Source organism: Oryx dammah, unplaced genomic scaffold, assembly GCF_014754425.2.
Source record: "Oryx dammah isolate SB20612 unplaced genomic scaffold, SCBI_Odam_1.1 HiC_scaffold_18, whole genome shotgun sequence".
In the NCBI taxonomy this organism is placed as follows: domain Eukaryota; kingdom Metazoa; phylum Chordata; class Mammalia; order Artiodactyla; family Bovidae; genus Oryx; species Oryx dammah.
Window position 1 is genome coordinate 54,941,410 of NW_024070202.1, and position 21,027 is coordinate 54,962,436.

Sequence of the window (21,027 nt, forward strand, 5' to 3'; positions counted from 1 at the left end):
GTAGAAACTGCTAAGATATAGAATTTTAAAATATAAATGAATTTTAAATTAAGAGAAAAAATAAGACAATAAATAAATGGTCCTAGGATCTAAAAAAAATATTTCATAACTTATAAGTTTAACCTTTAGTTAAAAGCAATCACAGAAAGGCAGTACTTTAATATTTCTAACTTGATTTGGCTTGCTCTGACTTTTGTTGGTCCTAACTATTATATTATTATATATGAAATGCCGGGCTGGATGAAGCACAAGCTGGAATCAAGATTGCCAGGAGAAATATCAATAACCTCATACACGCAGATGATGCCACTCTTATGGCAGAAAGTGAAGAGGAACTAAGGGCCTCTTGATGAAAGTGAAAGAGGAGAGTGAAAAAGTAAAACTCAACATTCAAAAAACTAAGATCATGGCATCCGGTCCCATCACTTGATGGCAAACAGATGGAGAAACAATGGAAACAGTGACAGAATTTACTTTCTTGGGCTCCAAAGTCACTGCAGATGGTGATTGCAGCCATGAAATTAAAAGACACTAAACTTGCTCCTTGGAAGAAAAGCTATGACCAACCTAGACAGTATATTAAAAAAACAGAGACATTACTTTGCTGACAAAAGTCTGTCTAGTGAAAGCTATGGTTTTTCCAGTGGTCATGTATGGATGTGAGAGTTGGACCGTAAATAAAGCTGAGTGCTGAAGAATTGATGCTTTTGAACTGTGGTGTTGGAGAAGACTCTCGAAAGTCCCTTGGACTGCAAGGAGATCAAACCAGTCAATCCTAAAGGAAATCAGTCCTGAATATTCATTGGAAGGATTGATACTGAAGCTGAAGCTCCAATACTTTGGCCTGATGTGAAGAACTGACTCGCTGGAAAAGACCCTGATGCTGGGAAAGATTGAAGGCAGGAGGAGAAGGGGACGACAGAAGATGACGTGGTTGGATGGCATCACCAACTCAGTGGACACGAGTTTCAGCATGCTCTGGTAGTTGGTGGTGGACAGGGAAGCCTGGCATGCTGTAGTCTATGAGGTGGCAAAGAGTCAGACATGACTGAGTGACTGAACTGAACTGAATTATTATATTTAAGATATCTGGTGATTTTTTTACAAACATAAAAGGTATAATCTCCTGTATGAAATACTCTAGAACTGCTCTATTAGTACTTATATTGAATTACACATCATTTCCCCTGATTTACTCTACTGATAAAGGGAAAAGTATTGATATATGATTGAAACTCTCAAGAGACAGGAATGGGACAAAGGCTGGGGGAAGAGTTGTAGAAGCTTGCCACTTTGCCCCCCATTAAAAAGAAAAGAACAATCACATGCAAAGTATACTATCTTGGGAAACAATACAGGGCACAGATGCTCAGGGGGGTGGCTGCCACCCGAAGTTGGGCAGCAGATCCTTTTGGGAGGTGAGGTGTCACTTCCGAAAGATTTGATTTCACAGCCTGGAAGTCTCCTGCTCCTTTGTTTTCTTTCCTGCTCTCAGCCCTTCCAAATACAACCTTTCCACATACACACTGGGAATATCAATTTACATTTTAAATTGCCTTTTTCTTAAAACAGTTTTCAAAGCAATATGTAACACAAGTTCTGTAGAGCTTGGATGTCAAAGCTCAGTATTGAACAAACCAAGTATCTTAGTGATACTTATATGTAGATTTCACAGAGAAAACAGGTTTAATCAGGAGTTCTTTAATTGCAATTAGTTGGCTCACAGTCATGGCCCTGTGATGACATTTTACACAACCACAAACAAATCAGTAATAAATAAAGCCTGAGAATTAGTATCCTTAGGAAAAAACAGATATTAATAATTCTCTGATAATATTTGAAAGATAGATGAAGTATAAAGTTCTTAGAAATCACTTTGTAGGGGAACATGGAGAATCAGAATGTCAGAATTCTAAAGTAGCAAGAGTCTCAGCTGGACAATCATTAATTTTTTGTCATCCATGGATGACAATTACTTCCATTAAAAGCTGAGGTGAAATAAGGACTTTAGACCCAATAAAATTAAGAATTTTTTCTGGTATCTCTCTGATATACATTCTTTAGTTTTTTCCTCCATCACTTAAAAACATTTAAATTTCTCTCTTGCTAGAATATAATTGGCAGATTGTGGCAGAATAGTCCCTTGGGCCAGGTTTATCTATAAGGTTCTTTTTTTTTTTTTTCCCAGTTAAAATTCATGGATTCTGGTTGTAATTGCATTGCTCCCAAAGCAACCTACAATATTTTTATTGTTCACATGTGAACTTCCAAGATTTGACTTAATTACAGACTAGATTCTCACATTTTTGTATTCCTTTAGAAGACACTCTAAGGAGATCTCATCTCTACAAAATTGCACATGATGCCCAGATTTCATCACAGAATTAAATCCAAAATTTTTTTCACTTTAATTCCTATGGGATGGGGTGAGCAAGAAAGAAACAGTACCCACCACTTTGACATGACAAAGCAGATTTGAAAATAGCAATCCTTGGCAGAAAACAGAATTAGGAGATAAAGCAACTTTGGAAAAGAAACTTACCAAAGAATTCTTCAACAGGTTATGTTTTTCAGCTGCTTCTTTCTCTGCTATTGAAATTTCTTGCATCAAAAAGGCAGCATGGCACCATTATTGTCAGTATGTTTTCAAGATCAAGGACTGAAGCAATAGGCAATGTGCTAAATTTAGTAGAAGAAATACAGAAGATTTTTGGGAACATAGCAATTCAGCTTTATGGAAAACAGGAAAGTGACTCAATAAAACCATCTGGTCACTAATGTGGTAGTATATACTTAGTTACCAATACTTAAGCAATTCACTAGAGTTTACTCAAGGGTCTTATGGTTTGCAATGGCTTATGCTTACATTTTAAAAGTAATAAATTAACTTATATCATATGTGTTACACAATATACTTGCTCATCTCAATCACTTGTAGATATTGGTAATGTTTTTTCATTATTTGAGAAGTTTTATCTGGACATAGTAAAATAATGGGGGAACAAATTATTGTATAATCTGCATTATAAGTACTAGTTGACAAATTGCAGTGGTAGGATTTCTGTAGGTATTAAATTTGAAATGCTAACTATAAGATTTAATTGAGAATTTATCTTTGTATTGCAATGTTAATAGTTATTTCTATTGATCCTTCTAGCATTTATATGTCTTTTGACAATAAATTTTTAAAAATTCCAAATCATATTTCAAAATTATATTTATGGGATGCTATTAGTTATATAAATATGTAATCTTAAAGCAGAAGGCATGCTATTTAATATCAAAACTGAGAAAGGCAAATTTTTTCTATTTTGAACAATAAAGGAGTTGATAGGTAGTGGCTGCCAGGCTGCATAGAGAACGGTCACCAGGCTCAATCTGGACTCAGCAAGGAAACCCCTTGATCTGTTATCAGTGCTTGCCATGGATGCTAGAGAGGGAGGCCAGCATGAGAGTATTCTATTTGATATCCCTAATCTAATCTGGAGCTTTCACTTTGAAGATAAGGAATGTGATACCCACAAAAAACATATTCTTCAGCATATTAATTATTAGTCCACAGATTCAGCATCTTAAGGAAATACAAAGTCATTTAAAAATGTTTATGTTTTCTCTTTGAGATTATTTTTGCTTCATTCAATCCTTTATTGATGCAGAACTGTCTTCATTTTGTTTTCCTTTCCAGCATTATTGTCAAGGAACTGAATTTTAATGCATGTTTTCATCCTGAACTCCTTCTGGCATTGTGCCTTTAAACTTTTTTTCCTTAGACACTTTTGTTCACAATTAGACATTTATTGCTCTAATTGTCTTTCTTTTGATCAAATATTTCTTTTCTGTTTTCAGTTTTATTCCTGATCAAAAGAAGACTACTGGTGTTTTAACACCAAAGGATTAGATACTGAGCCCTTGTAGTTGGTTAATGTATTATGAACTTCACTTCTCATTAAGTACAAGTTTCTGCTCTCCTCCCTCCTCCAAATCATAAATGGCTGTAAAATGTCAGAACATAAGAAAGTCCATTTTTAGAGAAATATCACAATAAGATTATGAAAATAAACAACATATAATACATAATTATTTATTTCAGGAAAGCCTTTTCAGTATAAGTATCTACTTAGCAACACCAATTCTAATACTAAATAATTCTTAAGTGTCTTTTAAAAACTCTTAAACGAGGCACATATTATTTCTAACTTAAAAGCTCTTCATTCATTTATTTTCCTTTCTTCCTTTAGGGAAGGAAGGTAAAGGAAATCAAATGAGAGCACCAGCTTTGAACAAAGAGGGCAGACTTAACATACTTTTTGAGGAGTTCAATATTGACTTTTTAGCTGCTTATCAGAACAAGAGGTGATGCCTAAGAATTCCAAGTTGGTTATCTTTAGTCAATGCTGAGTGCTTTCAAGCAGAGTTGTTAAAGAGACACAAATGCAACATTCATGACTCATTTTGGAAATGATCCTTTTTTTATGCCAACTTTTTGATTCCTCTTGGAACAGAGTTACACTTCTACTAACTACAACCTAATCCTGACATTTACCCTGACTGGCTGGGTAATTCCATCACATTAGACAGATTGTGTGGAACAGGTTTCACTCATATTTTAAGAGATATATGAGCTTTTAGCACAATAGCATTACAGAAACTCAGGAAAAATGATATTACTTACTTATACTAAAACTACTACATTTTGGCAGTGTTAAAATTAACCATAACTCTAAAAGCCTAAGTGCCACATACCTAGAAATGCAGGAATATTAACAGGGTGCATAGATTCTGACACTGAATAAATCAGTTGGGTAATAATAGAAAGTGTGAATTAGCATTCCCATGCAAACTGTATTTGGTGAAGACATTTTTAAATAGAAAGGTACTTTCACTGATGATCTAGTGATCTTTCTTTGGGGGGTGGCCTTCTGATAGTAAAGGTCTATTTTTTAAAAAAACTAAGCAAGTGTGTTATCATGGGCTGCCAGTTTTACACTTGAAAGTAACTTGTGGGAAAAAAAGGTAACTTGTGGATTAAAGACATGAGAGAATGGAGTAAACCTTAAAAAATATATAGATAATTGCAAGTAAAAGGAGAAGCACGGGAATTGGTTACTGCAGCAGTGGAGAACTAGTGATCAGCATGCTATTTACTACATGTCACTAATAATGATAATCACAATAGTGATAATAATAATAATGCATGTATTAAACATTTCCACATATTGAGAATTATGTTAAATAATTGCCCTGTGTATAAGGACTAGGCAATAATTGGAGAAAAATGATACACAGAGAGGTTAAGTGTTGTGTTGAGGTTAAGGCTTGTTGGAGGTTGCATGGCTAGTAAGTGACTTAGTAATTGGTTAAGTAACAGGAAAGACAGATTTGAATCCAGGTCTTTCTGCTCTTTTTCACTATGAACTGACTAAAATAAAAGCCAGGAGACTAGGCATAACCTACTGATGCACTGTTCAGGCACACATACCCGAGAGTAGAAAGGAAGGCTGAAAAGTGTCGACATGAGCACCCGAGAAGCAGATTACCCAGCCTGGAAGACATCAGAAATCAGCCAGCAGACTAATTCAAGACTGCTGATTTATAGGACAGGAGCCGCAGATGACCACTGACTTAATTCTCCCTTGCTTAGGTCTTGGAAAGGGCAACACTTGATTTCTAAATCTCATGAATACAACCAAAGTTAGGCAGAAAGAAGGCATCTTTAAAATCTACATCCAGGCAAGTATGTGTGTATTAGTTGCTTAGTGTGGCTGACTCTGCAATCCTATGAACTGTAACCTGTCAGGCTCCTCTGTCCAAGGAATTCTCCAGGCAAGAATACTGGAGTGGGTACCCATTCCCTTCTCCAGGGGACCTGCTGGCTCAGAGATCGAATATGGGTCTCCCACACTGAAGGCAGATTTTTCACCCTCTGTGATACCAGGGAAACCCCATATCCAAGGAATCAGTCAACAAATCACACTGATGCTGCAAATTTGATTCCTCTTCACCCTCCTAATTGCCATCACCTTTATCATCATTTGTGCCTGAAATACTGCAGGAGTCTCATGACTTACCTTCCTGCTTCACTATGGCTTATCCTATTCAGGCTCTCCTAAAGAGCGATCCTTAAGTGTACTTCCAGAGATTGGTCCCTAAAGGTAAAACCTACCCTGTCTCTCCCCATTTAACTCCTCCACTGCCCCCTTGTCACTGCCACCCCTTCTCAAGCATTGATTTAAAAGTAAATAAAGAATTCAGACGTTCAGTCCCATTTTTCCTGGCATACTAAGTCCTTTAAAGCTGACTTAAACTAACCCCAGTACTATTCCTTGGCATTAAAGAAAAAAACACAAAACAGCCCAAACCCTCTGAACATCTCTTTGTTTCTGGATGGTTCTCATCTTTTTGTGCTTTCTTACCTTTAATTATTTGACCACTTCTTATTTTTTCTGCCTGGAATGACTTTATCTTTTTTCTCTAGTTGAGAAAGTCCTACTTCCCATAAACATAAATTTTCCTTTGTGAAAAATTCCCTGATTCCTCCAACTGAGTGCTCTCCTCATTTCTGTTCTTTGTTCTCTGGAAAATATCATATCCCATTATTTATTATAAAATTTATCACATTATAATAATTGCGTGCTGATATATCTATTTCTATCATTACATTAGAGCTTCCTTGAGGTAATTATATATATACATATATAATTCATCTTGGATTTCTCAGTGTTTATTAAAATGTATGGCATATAGATTTCCCAATGGTTATTAGAACTTAGGGCATAGAGTGGGTGCTCAATAATGACCTGTCTTATGATTAAATAATATTAATGACTGACACAGTATGTATTTAAGGTACACTAGCAATGAAGTATCCCTCCACAAATGACATATCTTTTTGACTTTTTAATTTCTAAATTTATACTAGATTTAAAAAAATTTAATTATTTAAGCCCATAGTTAAAAACTTTGCCTTTTAACTTTGGAGGGGGAGGTACTTCAAACATTGTAAGACACAAAAATACGCATGCTTTATTTATGACACTAACATTTAATGAGGAAAGAAAAGAAGAACAATGTTATGATAATGCTGATAAGAGGTAGACAGAAAGGAAGAGTAGAAAAGACACTGTGCATTTATTCAGCACGATGTCAGACACTGTTAACCACTAGGAAGACCAGTAAGAAACCCCCCTGCTCAAAAAGGACTCAGGGAAAAGAAAATCTCTTTAACAAGTGGCGCTGGGAAAACTGGTCAACCATGTGTAAAAGATTGAAACTAGAACTCTTTCTAGCACCATACACAAGAATAAACTCAAAATGGATTAAAGATCTAAATGTAAGACCAGAAACTATAAAACTCTTATAGGAAAACATAGGCAGAACACTCTCTGACATAAATCACAGCAAGAACCTCTATGACCCATTTCCCAGAGTAATGAAAATAAAAACAATAAACCAACGGGGCCTAATTAAATGTAAAATCTCTTGCACAATGAAGGAAACTATAAGCAAGGTGAAAAGGCAGCCTTTAGAACAGAAAAAAAAAAAATAGCAAATGAAACTACTGACGAAGAATTAATTCTCCAAAATATAAAAGCAGCTCATGAAGTTCAATACCAGAAAAATGAACAACCCAATCAAAAGTAGGTCAAAGAACTAAAAGACATTTCTCCAAAGAAGACATACAGATGGCTAACAAACACATGAAAAGATGTTCAACACCTCTCATTATTAGAGAAGTGCAAATCAAAACCACAATGAAGTATCATCTCATGCTGGTCAGAATGGCTGCTGTCAAAAAGTCTACAAACAATAAATGCTGGAGAGGGTGTGAAGAAAAGGGAACCCTCTTACACTGTTTGTTGGAATGCAAACTGGTACAGCCACTTGGAGAACAGTGCAGAGATTCCTTAAAAAATGAAATAGAACTGTAATATGACTCAGCAATCCCACTGCTGGGCACACACAGCAAAGAAACTAGAGTTGAAAGAGACACATGTACCCCAGTGTTCACCACACCACTGTTTACAATAGCTAGGACATGAAAGCAATCCAGATGTCCATTAGCAGACAAATGGATAAAGAAGTTGTGGCACATATACACAATGGAATATTAGTCAGCTATAAAAAGGAACACTTTTGAGTCTGTTCTAATGAGGGGGATGAAACTGGAGTCTATTAAACAGAAACAGCAATACAGTATATTAATGCATATATATGGAATTTAGAAAGATGGTAATGATGATCCTATATGCAAGGCAGCAAAAGAGACACAGATGTAAAGAACAGACTTTTGGATTATGTAGGAGAAGGTGAGGGTGAGATGATTTGAGAGAATAGCATTAAAACATATATGTTACCATATGTAAAACAGAAAACCAGTGTAAGTTCAATGCATGAAGTAGGGCACTCAAAGCCGGTGCTCTGGAACAACCCAGAGGGATGGGGTGGGGAGGGAGGTGGAAGGGGTGTCCAGGATAGGGGGACACATGTATGCCTGTGGCTGATTCAAGGCGATGTATGGCAAAAATCACCACAATATTGTAAAGTAACTATCCTCCAATTAAAATAAATAAATTACCTTTTTAAAAAACAGACTCAGAATATAAAGGGGAGACTAGAAATTTTCTCTAACATATTTCATTTCTACCATGACTGTATATAGTTCTGGGGCCTATCATCATCAACCATAACGTTCTTTGCCTTTATTTTCAAATTTTCTAAAGTTGTTTTAATGAAACCCTTTAAATGTAATTGGTCATATAACAGATACTTTGGGTTTTGGAGTGGGATTTTATCTATACACACCCTGTAATTTAGACCAGAGAGCAATCCATTTGTCTGACTATATTACCTGAAACTAGAATTTAACAATTTAAATATTTTAAATGATACAATAAACACCTGTAAAACAAAACAACTTATCATTTCCTCATTCCTTTCCTCTGATTCACCCCACTTATATGTAATCATAATCTTGAAAATCAAGCTTTCTTGTTTACATGAATTATATCCTATGTATTCTTTAATAAATATATTTAGATTCTTTCAATAGCTTTTATAGCAATAAAAAAGAACCTACTCTGATGCAATGTTTTAGCACTGTTCATTTAATATTATATGTTGCTAAGATTTATCCATATTATTGTGTGTCTCTGTGTATTTTAAATCAGTTTTGAGTGCTATATATATTTCTCTTGTGATATACCAAGTTTTGCATCCAATCTTCCATTGACAAACATTTAGATTGGTTCAGTTTTATGTAGTTGATGGCGATCAACTATCAACTGATAAAATTGATGGTCAGTTTTATCAGTTGAATAAGTGTAAAATAGCATCTGCTTGTGGTCTTGATTTGCATTTCTCTGTTTTTTAATAACGCTGACCATCCTTTATATGCTAATTGACTCTGTGCATTGTCTCTCCTGTGAAACGTCTGCCCCTCTCCCCTGATTCTATTGAAATGTTTGTGTTTTCTTATTGAATTGTAGAAGTTCTTTATATTTCTTGACATTTATTTTGTGTTGATGCTGTATAATGTAAGCATCTTCTCCCAGTTTAGTTATATTTTTCTGTTATAAAGAGGTCTTTCAATGAACAGAAGTTTTAAATTTTAATAGAGCTAAACTGATAATCTTTTTTTTTATAGTTTTTTTTCCCCCTCTTTAAGAAAACATTTTCTACTCTGAGGTCTGAAAAATATTCATATATTCTACTAAGAATTTCAAGGTTTTTGACATATAAAATCTTAATCCATCTGGAATTGATTACTGAATATTTGTTGTGCTAATTTCACTTTTTCCCCCTGAGGGTAGTCATTTTCCCTATCTCCATTTACTGAGAAGTCCCTTATTTCACTGATGTCTGACATGCTACTTTTATCAAATACCAAAGTTCTAGATATGTGTGGATCTGTTTCTAAGCTCTCAATACTTTCCTGTCTCAGTGCCAATATAATTGTTTTAATGACTATATCCTCATAAGAAGTATTGAAACTACACAGAGGTGCTTCCTCTACTATTTCTCAGAAGTAGACCAGCTATTTTTAGTCCTTTATTCTTCTCTTTAGAATCATATCTTCAAATTTTGTGAAAACATGTTTTGAAATGTTGATTAGAAGTGAATTTGTAAATCAAATTTGGAGATACTATCTTCATAATTTTCCTATCTATGAACATGGTATATCTCTCAATATTTTCTAGGTTTTTAATACTTATTGATGCAATCATATTCTTTTCCCTGTAGGAGTTTAACACATTTTCTATTAGTTTTTTAAACAAATATTTGATATAATACTTAAATGTCATCTATTTTGGATTCTTTTTCTTGTTTTTACCTATAAATCTAAGATTTCCCTCCTATATTTCTGTCTGTATGTAATGTTTTTGTAAGATATCAAATGGTTTTGTAAGATATCAAAATAGTAATATCCAGTTTGATACCTATTTGTCCTCACTGTGAATTAAAAGCAAGTTCCTTTCCTTTTGATGAAATTATTTTAAAAATTAAAGCATTCTAAAGAATTTAATAAGAAAAATGATTAATAACACTTTGTTTAGGCAAAAACATAAAGCTTTAATGATATTTTCCTCTACAAAGGAGATTTTCAATATTGTTATCAGATGAAACATAAAGAAAGAATACCTAAATGCTGTTTAATGGTTTATATATTTTTAAGAGTACATAGATTTTCTGGACATAGAGAAAGAAAAATGTGTTAACTTGCAGTTGGAGTTCACAAAAATGAATCTTTGTATAATTATAGGCCTGACAAACAATATAGATTATAGATTAAAACAGTATTACTTATGGTAATATAATATTTTCTAATGAAATTGTCTATGTAAAAACTATTGTCATTTCTGGGCCCACTGCAAGGTAGCAAATAGTTTTGGCAAAGCTAAAATTGAGCATCATAAATGTATACAAAGCTGAATTACTTCTTACATGTCAAGATGGAAGAATTTGTAATTTTCTTGTGATTTGTCAAAACAAGATTAGCCCTCTGGGGATTTGAATCAACACTGTCCATGCAATGAAAACTAGGTTCTATTATACAAATTCATCAGTCATTGTGAACTCTCTGGATTTCTTTTATTGCAGAAAAATCATTGAGAAAAGTCAGTAGGAGAAAATTCAGCTGAGACAGTACAAGAAAATGTGAATATTGGTCCAATAATTTCTGACAGACTGACTTGTGACATAACTATATACATAGTGAGCTTTTCACTAACTATTTTCTTGCTATTGTCATGGGCAAATCTAAATTCTTATAATTCCACAAATACACCTATAAACAGAATACATTTGAAAGGAAAAAGTATTTAGCTTTCTCAAAAAGTATGCAGAAAATGAGAGAAAAGCAAGTATAATCTGAATTATTTTAAAGAAAAAAAAAATATGCTTCCATATGAATGGCCAAAGTCTTGGCTGTAAAACTGGCCTTTGGCAATACACATGTGAAGTCTTTAAACTGGGTATAAATTTAGCTGCATTTTAGTTTCTATTAAATTTGTTTGTTTTCTCCTTTTCTGGAGAGAGAGAGTTAATATTATGTCAGTTCAACTGGAAGAATTTTGAGTAAAAAGGAACACAAAAAATTAATAATTGGAACATTAGAAGTAATTTCAATGACCACAATGGACTGTTAGTTCATAAAACTTCATCATTTAAAACAAGAGAGAAATATTTGGACTTTCAAAGTGAGAATTATGGGATAATCTAGATTTATATATATTTTTCCTTTGGGTGTATGTTTTAATATGAGTAAAATAATTTTATTTAGAATTACAGTATTGTGTAAATAATTTTTACATTTTTCTACAACTAATATACATTATTGCATCATTCTAAGAAATCATGTTAATGAAAAAACATACAAAGTAATGCAAGAAAATGTGAAAAGTTAAATAATATTTGTTTAACTTGTAACTCATTTGAATTTCCTATAATAAAAATGCTATACATTTATAGTCCCTGAAAAAGCATAACATTTTGTTGTAAATTTAACAGTAAAGAAGAATCATCGGTAACATCAGATGAGAATAACTTTGAGAATTCAAAGGTTACAGGTAATATTTCTTTAATTTTTAAACAGAATATATTTCTTTTGTTAAAGCCTACAACTGGAACAATCTTACATAGGTACAATTATCTTAACTTTTCAGATACCTATATCCCAACAATTGTTTGTTCTCATGAGGACAAGGAAGATTTGGAAACCAGTAATCAAAATGTAAAACATGTAAACAGGGAACAGGATGAACATAATGAAAAAGAATTAGAGCCGATGGTAAGTATTCTGGCTGCCAAGGTATTAGAGAAGATGAATCCATTTATGCTTCAAAGACGCTGCAATGTCTGCTTTTCAACAGCTTCAACTAATATAATTTGCAAATGTGAGAGCATAGCCTATTCTGTCTTTGCGTCTCTGGCTTCATCAACAAGGCTAGTGATCTGATTTCAGTTATGTTACTTCAGGTCTCTGCAGTGGCAAATTAATGACATTCATTTCCTATCTCTTTACCAGCGGCTCTGAGTTAACAGTTTGTAGGAATTACAGAAGAAGTAGCGCTATCCTGATGTGCATTTCTAATCTTTGTGACAAGTGTACACTTATAAACTCGTCTGTAAAATGAGAGGGCTAGACTGGATGATTGTTAGGGTTCCGTCCAGCTCTACAAGTCTGATTCTCGCATTTAGCAGCTTTTTTTTTTAACTTACTTCCATCTTTGTGAGAATCTCTAAGTTATATATCATTGAAAGTATTAAATTACCAAATGAGGATAAAATAGCTTGTGCCATAATTTTAAAACAGGAAACAAATTTAGAACTGTACAATTTAGTATTAAATTTGTTATCATAAATTTCACACTTTGTGAAAATTCAATCTATTTGGGATTTTTAGGGGGATGGTTTAGATAGCATTTTTATCACAAAGGAAGAAATAGGAGTAAATGAGTCACATAATGCAATTTATCCTTTACTGTATTTGGTTGGAGCTCATATCATCAGGATACATGGATTCATAATCATCGAAGATTAAAATGACATTTGCCTCTTCAAGTGTCAGTGCTGAAACAGAAAAGAAATAGAGCTCATCTCTTTCCCCACACATTCCACCCTTTCTATAGCGATATGGAAGCTGCATCACTAAAGTATGCAATTTACTTTGCTCCAACTTTAAGAAACTACAAAGTTGTCACCCACTGTGTGAATTCTCACCAGCTGAAAGTTAACACAGCCATTTTTTTCAAACCACAGAATATAATGAAAGGACTCTGAAAAATCACATACTTCACCAATACACCTCATTACAATGAGCAGGCTCAAATATAAAGTTTGTTTAGAAGTTACTGAGATTGTACGTCCAATAAATGAACAGGGAGCTGTAATTTAGATGCTAATTTGCTCCATGCTGACGTTAATGCATAAAACAATGAAGCTCTATAATAGATGGAAATACAACCAAATCTGTGGAACCCACAGGCATTGGCTTACAAGACAGCTGTGCAGTTGACAAGTAACATGAGCCTTATGTGAGAAGAAGGGGAAAACGTAAGATTTGCATATAATTATTGAGATCATGCAAATGTCAGTTATGAGGAGAAAAAAAAAACACAGGCATCTCACTGTTAAATCCTGACAGTTGGCATCACTGAAGAGCTCAAATACATTTGAGTACCAGTTGGCAGAGGGTCATTAAAACAGAATTTGCAGAGACATTAACTCCCTCACTTTTCTTTGAGTGACGTTTTGCTATTAATAGTTTGCAGAGGCTTTGCAGAAAACATATTAATAAGAGAAACTATAATAGGGGCACCTACAGCAAGTGTAAATGCAGCAAGGGGCATCCAGGAAGCTGCTCTCTAATTGATTAGCATGGAGCTATCAATGTGTATATCCTAAGTGAGGAGAAAGTGCAATGACAAGCAAGAATAGTTGAATAATACAATGTGATATTTGGAAGCTAGGAAGGAGAGTTATTAATTTTGGCCCCTTTTCTTATTAATCTCATTCCTAAGTCATAGCCTACAAGAATCTCCCCCAAACGTTCATCTTTCAGAATTTGTACAAAATCTACAAATGTAATGAATCGAGGAAATCTACCAGATAATCACTAGCCAAGTTAATGAATCCTATCTAACTTGCTTTGTAAATTTAAAAACAATAAAAATCATTATTTTTGTTGTTTTTACCCCTTAAGATAAACCAACACTTGCTAAGAAGTACTGCTTCTGGAGATGAAAAGAATACAGTCAATTTTCCAAATAATGCTGAGAGGTTAGAGAAGAAGCAAATCCATGATGATGTATACACTGACTTGTTTAAAAGGCCTTTGTCTTCAAGTTCATCAGCAGAAAGATCTTTAAAGGGAGATTTTTACCACAAGGAAAAGTATTTCTCAGGAAATGAGCACACTTACCCACCTTCAGAAGAATTTACTTCAGATACAGGAGAAGTCAAGCTGTCACTGGGAAATACTAGTAGTGATGAAGCAGTACAGTTACATATTGGCAGCAAAGAAGAACTGGATGATAATGCTAACCCAGCCAAAGTGAGAGGCAGAGTGCAAATGTCTTGTCCCTCTGCAGACCAACTAATGGCAGACAACCTTAACAAAAAACCTGAAGGAGAAGCTAAAGAAATTGCAGTAAAAGATTGGGAATGTTTAAGAGGTGACTTTCACTTGGATTTCCATTCAGAAAAATTGACAGAAAAAGGATCTTCCAAGAAAGATTATGGCAATGGTAAGAATGAGGAGGAGGAGCGAAGAATATTCTTAGGTGTTAATGAAAAACAAAGCAAACGTTTTCAATCCATCTTACATGACCGAGAAAGAAAGACGAGCCACTCTGAAATAAGTCTGGAAGGGATGGGAGCCAGTAACAGAGACCTAACTGCTCTGCCGAGTAAAGACACGGCAACTCATGACCAGTCAATCAGAGCAGATACGTTTCATTCACCAAGGACAAATCTAAGCCTGGAGGAAACTGTGTCAGCAACCTCAGACTGTGATCTCTTGGCTAGCAAAGTCACTACTCTAGGAGGGATGCCTGGTCAAGCTGGTTCACCAAGAAATGGAAATGTTTTGAGGAATAAGTACCTTTTCCAAGCTGAAGAAGAAAAATCAGTTTGGATTAATCCTGAAGATCAGAATAAGAACACACAGCATAAACAAAGTTGGAATGTTCTGGAAAGTCAGGAAAGAGCAAGAGGGAGTAAGACAACTATAACAGAGCAGTCCATAGAAAAAGCAGATTGTGAAGACATGTGGGGGAAAAGAGATGATACAAGGAGCTTGAAAGCTAATCTTACAGAAGAATTGTTTACCTGCCAAGAAACAGCAAGCTGTGAACTGTCTTCTCTAGCTGATCATGGTATTACTAAGAAAGCAGAAGCAGGTACAGCTTATATAATTAAGACAACATTGGAAAGTACTCTAGAATGCATGTCTGCTAGAGAAAAAGCAATAATTGCTGAGCTACCTCAGGAGACAGCACAAAGTGACAGGCCCATCGAAGTAAAGGAAACAGCGTTTGATCCACATGAAGGGAGAAATGATGATTCACATGATACCCTTTGTCAACGAGATACAGTAGGTGTAATCTATGACAATGATTTTGAAAAGGAGTCATGTTCAGGTATTTGTAATGTACACGTAGATGAAAAGGAGAAGGAAGAAACCATAGCTATATACAATCCTGGGAAGACACAGGACAGGAAGAAATGTGTCACTGGGAATACAACAGCTGTAGAAGAATCCTCACAGGTCATTACAGATGATCAAAAAGCAGCCTCAAAACTAGATTTACATTTGGGAATGTTACCAACAGACAAAAAAATATTTCCAGAAAATAGAGATCATGAGCAGGCCCAAGAATTATCAAAGAAAACAATTATAGATGTCATTATTCATTCTTCTTTAAACTCAGACACTAATAGAACTTCTCAGAATGGCTCTCAGGTTTCCAATCACCATGCCAAAAGTTCAGTGTCCTCTCACGAACAGGCCACTACTACAGAGCATGCAGTTACTACCATGCCTCTCCAATCTATTTCTTCTAAATCAGAATATAATTGTAATCCAACAAGTGAAATCCAGGGTACTGAAAAGCACTCTCATCCTGCATCTCCACTGGAAGAAGTTTCCAAAAGTTCAGGAATAGTGACGTCAGATAGTACAAAGGAAAGATATATAGGCCAGATTGTCAAACAAGGGGAACACAGTGTGGAGAAACCTCTAGGGCCAACAATTTTAATCAGTGGAGCTTCTGAGAACATAGAAGGGGTAAGGCATGAAAATGAAGGATTAATAAACTCTGGACAATCACTGTACTCTTCAGGAGACAAGGAATCTGACAGCCCTGTTTCTGATAGTCTCCCTGCCCAGGAAAGTCAATCTCAAAGTGAATCTCTGCTTTCAAAATACATCAACTCTAAAGTACCTTACTTCCTTTTGTTTCTGATATTTCTTGTAACCATCTATCAGTATGACTTAATGATTGGCTTGGCATTCTACCTTTTTTCATTGTACTGGCTATCCTGGGAAGGGGGAAGACAAAAAGAGTCTGTCAAAAAGAAGTAACCTCAGCACTATTATTACTCTCCCTTAAAAGATAAGCTATTTAGCCCCAAACATTTGGATTGGTGAAAGAGACTATTCATTGTTCAAAGAGCCAGTGCAGTTTTTCTCTTGAAGGATCATTTAAAAAGGAATGCGTATGAAGTTTGCTCCTTCATATAAGTAATTATTCTATATAGGACCATTATATTTGGATCATTAAATACCTATATGAATATGAGATCTGAAGCACGTCAAGTTGAAATTAGGTACAGCTGTTGCTCCTTAGCAGGCTATGAAGTTTCAATGCTTCATGTCTCTTCACTACTTAAAGTGCCATTTCTTGCATTCATTTCTTTTGCAGTAAAGCTTCATTTTTTTCCCTGAGAGTATTTTTCCCTCTGTGGTTTTTAAAAATAGATAAAACATGGACAATGACAGAGGACTTTTTTTGGTCTTTGAATATTGACTATGAAATTTGCATTTACCACTGTATCACTTATCAGCACATTTTGATAAATCAAATCTTTCAACTTTAAGTTCATATTTTTAAGAACAACATCCAAGCGTAGATTTAAGTTGAAGAAACACATTGTGTACCTGAATAACAATACACATATATACGTTTTACCTCCTGCATACCTACAAAGTCAGGGCATTTGTAAGCCAAATTTGACAAAGACCGAAACAATTATGAGATGATCTTTCAGTTTTACAAAATCTGGGGGATGGCCTTTCTTTAAGCAATATTTTTTCTCTTTTAAAGGAAGATTGTATAACACAGTTGAACAACTTTGACGTCAACTATTATTCAGAGCTGGAAATTTAAATGAAAAGTTCCACAAGCGTTGCTTCAGAATGAATTTGCACCTATAAAGCATTAAATGATAATAATTAAAAAAAGATTTACAAACGAACTACTCGGTATTTTTTTTTTTTGTCTTCAAGCAAATTTTTAACTTTCCTCACTATAAAACAATAAATTATTCCCCAAGGTGCTTTAAGAGAATAAACAACTAATCGTTGGTGATAGTCATTATATAGTTACCAAGTTGTTAAATGATAACTCAAATTTTAAAAAGTCAAATAGGCAGACAAGGAGATCTTCTGATAGAGAAATGAATATCCAATATACCAGTGACTGCTTGCTGCTATTAGCTATGGCTAAGTATGTGAAATAATGGAACTAATCATTTTAGTCACATAGGTATAATGAAAAATTACTATACAATCAATTTCAACAACTATTTATTAAATGACTAAAGTATGCAAAATCTTGTGCTTTGTTCTCCAGCAGAGCACTTCCTTTGATACCCCAAACTGCTAATCCTCAGGGAGGAGGCATCAATAAATAATCTGATGCTTTTGACTTGGTCAGAAATATGGGACAGAGTCACACTGAGGGAGCCCATTTGGGTGATTTCTTTTTAACAGGAACTTCTTTCATAGAGAAGGTAACACTGATCTTCAGAGAGAAAAGTTAATCTGTTTATTAATATATAAAGGTAAATTCAATGACTAACACTTGTATATACCATCCTACACTCCTAAGAAACATGCATGTATGGGAAGACAACATGAGAATGAAGCATTCAAACTGACTTTCATGTGGTAGTGGATAATTTCCTTAATTTTCTTAGGTTTAAGATAATTTTCTTAATTTCTTAATTAGGTACACAACTATTTCCAAATCCCTTAATTGCATGCTTGACTCAAGTCCCACTGAAACTGAATGCTTTTTAACTTTTTAGTTGAACAAATACAAACATCCTGAAGTAGAACTGAGAGCAAATATTTGATTGTTTGAGAAAGCATATTTTCATTAAATACAAGTGGGATACTGTAGGCTGTACTTAGAATATTATCTCTAAAATTGCTATCTTGATAATTTTGTTGACAGGTCTATATTACAACAAAGTTAAGGTTAGCATTTCTTCAGTTCTGAATGACTTGGTTTTTGCATTCTACCTTCAAGAGTTTCAGTCAATATGCAATGTCTTATTAACGCAAAGAACACTATATTACTTATGAACACAGGTGTCTGAACTATAACTATTTTCTTGTACATAAAAGAATGTAATGTCTTTAATCTCTTTTATTTGACTTTAACATTAACTTACCAAACCTTCTCATGCATACTTGCAATACTACAAAGAAGTTTCAAAGGGCTTAAAATACGTCATGTGTACTTCAATGCAGGCAAAAAAGAAATAATCAGTGGTTTAACTGATTTTCCAATGACCACTTGTGAAGAATTGGAAATAAAATCATAAGACTTATGAAACTATTGCTAGGTGGAGGGGAGGTACATTTTTGCAACCAATTTTGGTCACATCACTATGTTGAACAAGAAAAGTAGATCTCAGGAAGAACTGGCAGCCCCTGGTTAATAAAGATTTTACTCTAAACCATCATAACTAGGGTCACCTTTATAAGCTTAGCTGCCTTCATCATGTCCCCTCAAGTATTGGTTAAGAGCCAAAAGAGGATGTGGCATGAGAATAAACAAAAAGAAGTGTATTATTGCACATCTGTTTCTATAGTGGGTAAGAAATGTGATATAATAACCATCACCTTTTATCTTGCTGGGCTTCTGACTATTAGAAACAAAGTTCTAAAAATTAATTGATGAGTCAAGCAGGTGTAGGTAGTACAATCAAATATCTTTTAAAAATCATATCTACATAAGCCACCAACATCTCAACAAATTTTTCAATGTAAGAATAAATGAGCCAATGAGATGACATTCATCTCTCAACCTTTAAGAATATTGGCTTAATGCTATATATATATACTATCATCATTTTGTAAAAGAGATAGGATCATATTTTATATGTCATCATAAGCCAATCTTCTGGTTAAATGGAAAACCTAAAAATATCCAGAGTAGATACAGGGAAATAAGTAAATTTTTCCCAGATAGCACTCATGATACTTTCTTAATAATTTTTTAGTCGTGGAATATTATTTTATATTGCCAGGCCTGCTATCTTTATTAGGCTCAATTTTTCCATATAAATTTTGGTGAAAAAAGCAAACAAAACAAAACAAAAAACGAGCAGGGGAACTAGTGAAGATGCAGGCAAGAGAGCAGCCACTGGAGTCAGTTCATCTACTGAACTCTGAAACCTTTAAACTTTTCAGAGTGAATACAGACATTGAACTAGGCAATAAAGATTGTGGTTTGCTAATTAAGTTCTGTCTTAGCTGATTCTGTGGAACTGAGGAATAGGATCTACTGTGGTTCTGCAACAAGGTAAGAAAAGAATAGGGAAGGACATGCTCTTCCAACATCTACGCAGCTGTACTCCTGCATGAAGAGAACAGCTTAAAAAGTTACTTTTATTTATTTAATTAATTTGCTTAATATTTTTCTATTTCAGAAATAATTCATAATAAAACTCACAGAAATGTAAGTTACTATTCATCTTTTAAAAATGGATTCAGTCACTAATAAAATATATTTCCATAATTTCACCCAAACCTCTTTAAAGAGCTAATCAAATTTTTACTAGCTTTGAACATTTTTATAAGGAATGTCCTTACTATACCGTGCTAAAACCTTATTAAGCAAACAAACTCTTTAAAAAGTTCAGTATTTTTATTTTGTGTCAATTCTATATTTGTTAGATACCTACATACCACCTTCATTTGTCAGATATGAATCAATGTATTATATGAAAATTTAAGAAAAAATGAGCTAAGTCTTTTCCTAATATATTCAATTCTTTTATTCAAGATAGCAAAGAGTAGTGTGGGTAAGTCAAAAGTGGGTTACAGAGAAATCATTTCTGTTTGGCTGAGACGATGCCAAGACCCGCTTTTGCAGCATAATTCAATGTCTAATCAAGTTTCTGCTCTTAGCTGGAGTCAGTGCGTTGTCCTTATCACCTCATCTGAACCATGCACCCCTAATTTCCATCGCTCTTCTGTCAGTTAAGCAGCTCACACGGTCCCAAGAACATGCCATGTTCATCTGTTCCTCTGTGTCTGCTCATGTACACGTCTTTGTCTGGAAGATTTCAGTTACCGTTCCTCCTCTCCTCCTTCCCAACTCTGTACATTTTTCTATGGACCACTTTAATCCTTGTGAAGTCTTCTACTATTTCAGTTGGTGGTGTCTCTTCATGTTCAGGTCTCTTATGACACTAACTGTTGTGCAGACACCAGTAATTTGACTAATTATCCTAACTGGACTGCCTGTTTATTTAGGAGAGGAACATGACTTCTTCCATCCTATCATTTCACAAGGTCTAGTTTGTAGGAATCCATAGTCAATACTTGTGGATAGAATAGAATTGTAGCAATATCTTTTTCTTATCCTATCCCTGAAATGCAGGCAGGATATTCTGAGATCTGATTAGCAAACCTAAAATGTTTTTGTATTAATAAGCTACCAAACACAATACAGAAAAAGGCAAAGAAAATGTATCTACAAGACAGAGTAGTGCAGTGGATTTGGGATGTGG

General features: G+C 34.4%; 1 protein-coding gene across 2 annotated transcripts in view; it reads left to right on the plus strand.

The window, feature by feature from the left end:
- PPP1R3A (protein phosphatase 1 regulatory subunit 3A) overlaps nucleotides 1-20,152 on the plus strand; it is a 42,408-nt gene extending 22,256 nt beyond the window's left edge. For both annotated transcript variants that reach the window (XM_040260148.1, XM_040260149.1), the window contains 3 exons: nucleotides 12,007-12,065; nucleotides 12,162-12,286; nucleotides 14,201-20,152. In XM_040260148.1, coding sequence (XP_040116082.1) covers nucleotides 12,007-12,065; nucleotides 12,162-12,286; nucleotides 14,201-16,582 — 2,566 coding nt within the window. In that variant the 3' untranslated portion in view covers nucleotides 16,583-20,152. The remainder of the gene's footprint in view (nucleotides 1-12,006; nucleotides 12,066-12,161; nucleotides 12,287-14,200) is intronic.
- The last annotated feature ends 875 nt before the right edge of the window (nucleotides 20,153-21,027 follow it).